Source organism: Trachemys scripta, chromosome 2, assembly GCF_013100865.1.
Source record: "Trachemys scripta elegans isolate TJP31775 chromosome 2, CAS_Tse_1.0, whole genome shotgun sequence".
Lineage (NCBI taxonomy): Eukaryota > Metazoa > Chordata > Testudines > Emydidae > Trachemys > Trachemys scripta.
In genome coordinates, this window is record NC_048299.1 from 18,875,107 (window position 1) to 18,883,999 (window position 8,893).

Sequence of the window (8,893 nt, forward strand, 5' to 3'; positions counted from 1 at the left end):
TTCAGTATACCATAAGAATCGTGTAAAAACACTAGCTGAATGCAAAAATCAGGTGCTGATTGGGAATGGGTTACATTTGTTCAAAGTAAAAAAATTAGTGCAGTATGGGGATTTACTATAAATGAATTTTAATTGAAAACATCAACTTCTATGCTGTACACAGCTAAACTTATTTTTAAAAATATTCCATACCATACAAAGACTCCATACTGGTAGCATCATTGTCAATGAGAGCTGAAGCCACCCACACTATTCCAAGGACAAGCAGCCCAAGAAGAATAAGCATAACAAGTGTTTCCAAAATACGTGCTCTGATCCCCTAGGAAAAATAAAACATTTTCAATATATTCAAATATTCTGAACATAAGGAAAATTAAATAAGAATTATTATACAATTTCACACACACATACATACATATTATATATATATATATATATATATATACACACACACACACACACACACACACACACACACACTTTAAGAGCCCATGCAAGGTATTTTTACACACAAGGGAAAAAGCATCTAAGGGCTTATAACTTCATACTGCCTAGACTAGCTTTTTCCCTTAAAACCATAGAAAATTGTTTAAAATTACTTAAACTTTACAGTTCTCATTAATCTCATTATTCTATAAAAAATTCTTTATACCTTATGATTTTGCTAGGACAGTTTTAAAAGATGGATTACTTTTCTAATACTTTCAGCCAACAAAGTGGATTAGCAAATTTTTATCTATGATTCCAATCAAAGGAATGGAAAGCCAATTATGGCAAATAGCCAAATAGTCCAGCCAACATTAAGCCCTGCATAGGTACAATGCACCAATCTACTTAAAATAGTCTTCCACTGTAATTGCTTCTGCACCATTCCTCACAGTCTACAGAGCCCTCAAGTGTACAGTTAGAGTACTACTCACTATCTAGCCACCTATTGTTGCTGCAGTTATATCAATTACGTCAGATTTCTAATGTGCCCAACACTGGGTGGAACACTCTTCATCTCGAACAAACATACACCACACAAGCATATAAAAAGATCTCTATGATACATACACGCACAAAGTATAAAAGGCTATATTAATGCATTGTTAAGTTTGCAAATTTAAACAGAATATACAAGAGAATACATTTAGCAGTCTACTCAATAATAAATGTTAGTATTACTATGAGAACCTAAAATTTTTCTTTACACATCCCTAACAATGTAAGTAGCCCTGCAATTACATTAACAGCTTTTAATTTAATTTTCTTGGTTTTCCTGAAGAAACCTTCTCCTTTGAGGATTTTCAATACAGGTCCCCCTCTACCCTCAATCCTGCTGTGGTCACAGCTTGTCTGAGGGTTCTGCCTTCTGTTGTCTGCACACGTGCATCCCAAGTGTGTGAACCTGTACTGAAAAATCTACTCTAAGAACTAGTTACCAGTGAAAAAAAAACAGCTACTCGCCTTCCTGTAACCATTGTTTGAGACATGTTGCATATATCCATTACACCATATGTGTGCATATGTCTTGTGCCCATGCCAGAGATTTCCCTAGCAGTACCCGTAGTGGCAGCCCCGCACGCATCACAATTGCCTTGTGCTTCCAGCTGAGGATATAAAAGCTGGATCCATCCCACCACTCCTTCAGTTCCTTCGTGCTGGGATCCTGATGATAGACTACAATGGGTTGGGGAAGGAGGGTGGGTCATATAATAGACATGTGCAACGTATCTTTAACAACAACAGTTACAAGAAGGTGAGTAATCATTTCTTTTTTGAGTGTTTGTATATGTCCATGGATTGGGGCTAGGAGTCTCATCATAAGAGGAGTTGTACGAACGCTTTTCCCCATTCACATTTTCCCTTGATGCAGTTGTACATTCATAGTGTCTAGAAACCATATGGACCAAGAATCACGTTGCTGCTCTGCAGACATCACAATAGGGATATTGTCCACAAATGCCATGAAAGCAGGAGTGCTCTGACCAGGTCTAGTAAAAGATTATACCTCACCCACCTTGTCTCTCTAATATTCTGGGACAAACATGGCTACAACAACACTGCATACTGATAGGTTCACAGATGACGAGATACCTTTGGCAGCATAGCACATGACAATGTAGCTGGTATCCATTTAGAGTGTCATTTAGCTGTAATAGGATGACCTTTCATTCATCTTGCATAGGATATGAAGAGCTGGGAAGAAATTCCACAGGACTTTGCTCTGTCCAGGTAAAAAGCTAAGGTTCACGGCACATCTAAAGTATACAATTTTTATTCATCCCTGTGAACATGTAGCTTTCGAAAAAAGACCTACAAGTAATAGACTGATTTAGGTGGAAATCAGATACCACCTTGGGAAAAAAAACTTAGGGTGCAGCCTAAGCTGCACCTTCTCCTTGTAAAATATAATATATGGGAAATCTGTTACCAGTCACGCGAAAGCTCTCCCACTCTTCTAGAAGAACTGATGCCCACTGAGAAGGCCACTTTTGCTAAGAGGTATAACAAAAAGCAGGAAGCTAAGGGCTTAAATGGATGATCCACATAAGGGAGGACAGGACTAAATTCAAGTCCAAAGGTGGAGCTGGATCCCTGACTGGTAGAAACAGCCTAATTTAGGAATCTGGTTGTCATAAGATTAGAGAAAACACTTACTGTAAATACATGGGTAAAAAGCTGAAATTGCTCCCAGGTGTGCCTTAATGGAACTAACTACTAGACCTGACTCTCGCAGATGTAAAAGATGATTCAAAGAATTCTAGACTATGGGCTATGTAGGAGAGTCACTGTGGCTAGCTGCCCAGATGGAGAAATGCTTCAATTTAAGAATGTAAGTAGCTCTTATGGAAGGCTTCCAACTATTAAGCAAGACAGTCTGGAGTGCCACTGACCAGTGCCCCTCCTTTATATTTAACCATGGATGAACCACACCAGAAGGTGTAGCACCTGAGGCGCAACATTTGCCCGAGATTCTGGGATATCAAGTCTTTTCTTAGGCTACATCTACACTACGGGGGGGGGGGGGGGATTTTAAAAAGCCAAAACTTCTACGTGAATAGCTATGTATCGCAGCCGACTTACCCCGCTGTGAGGACGGCGGCAAAATTGACCTCTGCGGCTTCCCGTCGACGGCGCTTACTCCCACCTCCGCTGGTGGAGTAAGAGCGTCGATTCAGGGATCGATTTCCGCTGGTGGAGTAAGAGCGTCCCGAGAGGTCGATTTCTACCCGCCGATTAAGGCGGGTAGTGTAGACCCAGCTTAGTGGCAGACGCAAGGGTTCTTAGGTGGATAGCCTTTGCAGGTCCGAGCACAAGGCTGCCTTGGCCAGGCTAGAGCTATGAGGATCATTCTACCTCATTCTTGCTTCAGCCTGACAATAACATGGGGGAAAGTGTCACACATACAGCAAGCCTATGCCCCACAGGAACAGAAAGGCATCCAAGATGAACTGGGACTGTGACCTGCTCTTGGACAGAACTGGGGACATTTCCTATTTTGTTGAGCTGTGATCCACTGTCAAAAATCCTCCTAACCAAAACATTAATCCTAGAACAGCTATGTTGAGAAACCATTCATGATCCAGACTGAAGGACCTCCTCATGTGGTCTACCAAGCTATTCTAAACACCCAGCAGGTGAGATGCCTTGATGGCCTGGCCCTGAATGTGTGGCAGGAACTGTTGCCATGCTTGGAATATTGCATGCAATTCGAGAATGTTTATATATAACCTTGCCTCATGGGTGTTCCACAAAGCCTGAGCTTGAAATCACCCAGATGAGCTCCCCTCCACGTCGCTGAAGCATCTGTCATCAAAGTCATGGAGGGAGAAATGGAGATTTCCCCTTACATACTGTCCTGACTCATCCAACAATTCAGAGACAGTAACACTCTGTCTGGGATGAATACTAACTTATCCAGTTTGTGAACATGAGGGTGGCAGATTGACTTGAGCCATGTCTGCATTCCCCAGAGGTGCAGCCTAAAGTGAGGGGTCACGTGTACAAGCAGCCATGTGACCTAGGTGCCTGAGGCAATTCCTCACTGTGATTCATTGGTGTTCTTTGAATGACACACAGAGGTCCGCTATAGACAGAAACCTGGGATTAGGCAGGTAAGCCCTGGCTGAGGTCGAATCCAGGATCACCCCAATGAACTCGTCATCTCTTTGAAGAGATGACAAAACTGGCTTTTCTCTGTTTATTTCAGGCACAAGCTGATAAACAAATGGAGAATTGGATAGATACTGGTCCCTACCTGATGACAGGAGTGATCCCGTACCAACCAGTTGTACAGGTATGAATGCCCTCCAGTGGAGACAGGCTGCCACCACAGCCATATTTGGTGAAAACCTCACTGATGACAATAGTCCAAAGGATGCAATGGTTAACTGGTACAGTTTTTCCACCTATCATAAGCCTTAGGAACTGCCTTTGGCCAGGGCAAATTGCCACATGGAAGCTGACATCCTATAAATTTAGGGCAGCATACCAGTCTCCTAATCTAGAGAGGGCTAGAAAAGAAGCAAGGGAAACCACATGGAACAGCAGAATATTCATAAATGATCTGGAAAAGGGGATAAACAGTGATGTGGCAAAATCTACAAATAATACAAAATTACTTGAGATAGTTAAGTCCAAAGTTGACTGCAAAGTTACAAAGGGATCTGACAGAACTGGGGGACGGGGCAACAAACTGGCAGATGAAATTCAATGTTGATAAGTGCAAAGTAATGCACATTGGAAAAAAGAAATCCCCACTGTACATACAAAATGATGGGGTCTAAATTAGCTGTTACCACCCTAAAAAGATCTTGGAGACATTGTGGATAGTTCTCTAAAAACCATCTGCTCAATATGCAGCAGCAGTATAAAAAAACCAACAACAACAGTATATTAGGAACCATTAGGAAAGGGATATAGAATAAGACAGAAAATACCACAATGCCACTATATAAATCCATCCTACGCCCACAGCTTGAATATTGAATGCCGTTCTGGTCACCCCATCTCAAAAAATATATATTAGAATTGGGAAAAGTACAGAGAAAGGCAACAAAAATGATTAGGGGCATGGAACAGCTTTCATATGAGGTGAGATTAAAAAGGCTTGGACTGTTCATCTTGGAAAAGAGACTGCTGAAGGGAGACAGGATATAAAATCATGAATGGTGTGGAGAAAGTGAATAAGAAAATGTTATTAACCTCTTCACGTAATACAAGAACCAGAGGTCACCTGATGAAATTAATAGGCAGCAGGTTTAAAACAAACATAAGGAAGTATTTCTTCACACAGTACACAGTGAACCTGTGGAACTTGTTGTGAAGACCTCTAGCAGGGTGGTCACCTCACTCCTGCCTGGAAGGGCTTAAAGCAGCCAGGGAGAGGGCTGTGGCAGAGAAAGGCTGGGCTGATGGGGAAAGCAGCCACAGCTGAAGCCAGAGCAATCAGGGCCCAGATGGCCCTTATAAGAGGGCAGTGGGCCAGAAACACAGTCTCTCTCTGCTATCAGAGAGAGAGGGGCCTGGCTGCTGGGAAGCTCAGGGTACCTAGAGTGAGGCAAGGCTGGAGAAAGGCCAGAGGGGCTGGGGAGCTCCAGGCTAGCAACTACCCAGCTGCAGGGCCTTGTCCAAGGCCCCATAGAGGTACTGGGTTGCAGAGAAAGGCAGCAGGCCCCAAACCCCCTTGCCTGTGATGAGTGGATTATACTGCAGTCTGCCCCAGGGAGCGGGGGCTAGTTGGTGACTGTCAGTAGTCTATGACTGAGGCGAGGTGGGGATAGGGGGGTGGGGGTTCCCCAGGGAGGGGAGACCCTAAAAGTGAGGAGTTACTGCCAGGGGCAGCACCCCAGATAACGGGGCACCGGAGTCCAGGGAGGGATGCAGGGGCCCAGCAGTAGTGGGACACCGGCCTGCAGAGGGTGCTCCAAGGCTGGAAAATGAGCTAATTCCCAGGACACCAGCAGGAGGAGCCGCAGGGGTGAGTCGCCTGCATTGCTACATAGGAGCAGCCCCATTTGTGCCCTGGTTTCTTCATGCTCCCACCTGAGGCTATAATAGGAGGAGCTTTCCCAATCCTCCTTCAGTTCCTTCTTACTGTCTGTGGTCCAGTCGGAGCATATCTGTACTTTCCAGCCTTGTCCTCTGTGGACAAAGTTGCTTATAGTTAGCCTTTTTAAACTGATGGTGCTTGGTCTGCCCTTTGATCATCCTTTTTTCTTTATTAGTTTTTTTTTTTTTTCCTTTCCTTTTATTAGGCTCTGGTGGCCTCTGGTCCACACCTATCATGTAGAACCTATGCCAAGGTGCCCTGGCTTTAAGCCCTGCTCTAGCTGTCGTAAACCAATGTCTGTTAGTGGCCTACACTCTCACTGCTTAAAGTTTTGGGTGAGGGTCATGTCAGAGATAGTTATCCAATCTTCCGGGACTTCAAATCTAGAATGAAGAAGCAGAGAGAATACCACCTTAGATATAAATTTTCCTGGAGGCTGCTCTTCACCCAGCATCAGAATCCCCTTGAATGGTAAAAGGGAGATCACTGACCACTCCCTCTAGGAGTGTTCTGCTGGTCTCGCCAGCGGACAGAGACCATAGGAGATCCCTTTCATCAGAGCCATCCTCTTCGAGGCATAATAGCTCTGACCACTCCTGTCCTCTGAAGCATAAGAAGACCGCATCTACTTCTCTGAAGCCCTCAATATGGAACTTCTCTGCAGCAGAAGGCCATTTTGGCACTGATGGTAGAGTGCACTGTTTGGCTTGCTGCTCCCCAGAACCAGCTCACAGTGGCTCTCTAAGAGCCGACCTGTTGATTTTCATTCCCATCTCAGGACTACTGAGGGCAGCTACTTCCTTGGTGACATCAGTAGATCCATTTTATCGCCGCTTATGGAGGAGCAACAATCCATTTTGATGCCAACACCACCAGAGGCCTATGTGGCTGTGAGAGATCTATTGTGCCTTTGGTACCACCAACACTGCTGATTTTGGGCAAAGATCCTCTACCAGCACCGTTGCATGTTCCGTGATCATCGGCACCAATGTCAGGGGCTCTGGTGGCCCCATCAGTCTCAGGTTTGGTACTGCCCTTATTGGCCTCTTTAACAAGGTTGTCTGGGACCCTGATACCAGCTTAGCCTCATCACATAGCACTGATAGCTAGGAACCTTTCAATGCTGCCGTTAGTACCACAGTCTTGACGTAGATCTAGATTCTGGCCTCCAAGGACTCCTCTTGGTTCCTCACTACCATGGCTTTTGGAGTAATCTTACTCCTGGTCAGAGTCCAAAGTGGGTTCCCGGGTCTCTCACTTCAGAGAGTCCAGGGCCTCCTCCAGAATCTGTTCCTACTCTCACAGAAGACTCTCTGTCAAGAGCAGATCCAGGGATTGGGAAGCCTGATCTAGACTCAACTGGCCTCCTGTATCAGCCTCTTCATTGGCTGCATTGAATGCCTTGGGGGATGTCTCTGGCATCGAGGTTGACATCTTTGCGTCCTCATGGAAGTAGATTGCCAAGAAAGAAGGCTTCCCCGACTGGTACCAAAAGACCACAAATGGTCTTTATTGAACAGCAATTGGGTTTGAAGTTTTTTAAAATCTGAAGATTTCCTACTGAAAGTGAACAGGAGCTGGTTTTCAATCTCCCATAACTAATTGGGTGTGTTAAGACATTCTTTTAAACCAAGGAATAGCCTATGTTAAGTATGAAATTCGAAACGTCAGCGTTAAGTTACTGGAGAGCAAAAACTTTGAAAATTTAAACAAAATTTCCATGCAAAGTATTTACCTTTGAACTCTGACTACAGTAAATATGCAGGACTTGATCCTCAGTTGACGTAAATTGGCATAGTTCCATTGGTTTAAAGGAGTTATACCAGTTTAAACAGCATAAGATTTGGCCCAAAAGAGTCACAGATGGAAGGGAGTAGTTTTGGTAAAGTTATGACTCTCCATTTGTACTCTTCAGGAGGAGAAGTATTAGAGGCAAAGCATGTGGAATACGATGAAGCTTCATTTGATTGTGAGGGGGAAAAAATCATGAGATTAGAGGGAAGCACAGAGCCCTTGAAGGAGGCATTCAAGATAATCTGGTTTTTAGATCTTGAGAGGGCATTCCAGACTCCTCTTCTAAACTCTTGGATTCAGGGGGAAAAATGGCCTAAGACTTTTTTGCTTCAGAGAGACTTAGTCAACTCTAGCTGAAACATCTACCTATTACTAATGCTCTATGAAGAAACAGGCTCAAGTTTCCTCAGCCTCCAAATTTCATGGGAATTAATTCTTCTTGGACTTGTGGAAAAGATCTACTCTTCAGGGTTGAGAGGAGGTTGCTCTAGTGGACCTTAAAAGATTAACAGAAATCTCCCCTTCCCTCTGAGATGCAGGAGGATGCTCAAAAGAGTATCAAAACAAGAATTATACTACAATGGAGGTCTGTAGAGTATAACTCTAAGTGGTACATCTGCAGTCGATCTTTTTCCTTTTAAGAGAGAATTTCTTAATTCTAGTTGAAGCAGTGTTCAGTTGAGTGACTTTCCCAAAGTCTAGGTGAGATTAGGGTATGAATTAGAGCAGGGGTCGGCAATCTACGGCACTCGAGCCGATTCTGAGTGGCACGCTGCCTGCCCGGTGAGAGGAGGAGGAGGAGGAGGGGCGGAGGAGCCGGAAAACGCCACGCTGGGGGAAGAAGCGGGGGAGGAGGGAAGCTTGGCTGCCGCAGGACCAAGCTTCTGCCTCCTGCCTCCACAGGGGAGAGTGGGGGAAGGGGGTCCTGGCCCCCCGCCCCAATCAGCCCCCTGCCCTGACCTCAAGTCCCCCCAACACCGAGCCTTCTGCCTTGCACCTCCACACGCACTCCAGACTTATAGAGAGAGACCTTCTAAAAAACGTTAACATGTATTACCAGCA

General features: G+C 44.6%; 1 protein-coding gene across 4 annotated transcripts in view; it reads right to left on the reverse strand.

The window, feature by feature from the left end:
• The window catches only part of LOC117872037 (limb region 1 protein homolog), a 96,461-nt gene that overhangs the window by 51,933 nt on the left and 35,635 nt on the right, over positions 1-8,893 (reverse strand). For all 4 annotated transcript variants that reach the window (XM_034760004.1, XM_034760002.1, XM_034760001.1 and 1 more), the window contains exon 2: positions 193-319. In XM_034760004.1, the coding sequence (XP_034615895.1) occupies positions 193-319 (127 nt within the window). The remainder of the gene's footprint in view (positions 1-192; positions 320-8,893) is intronic.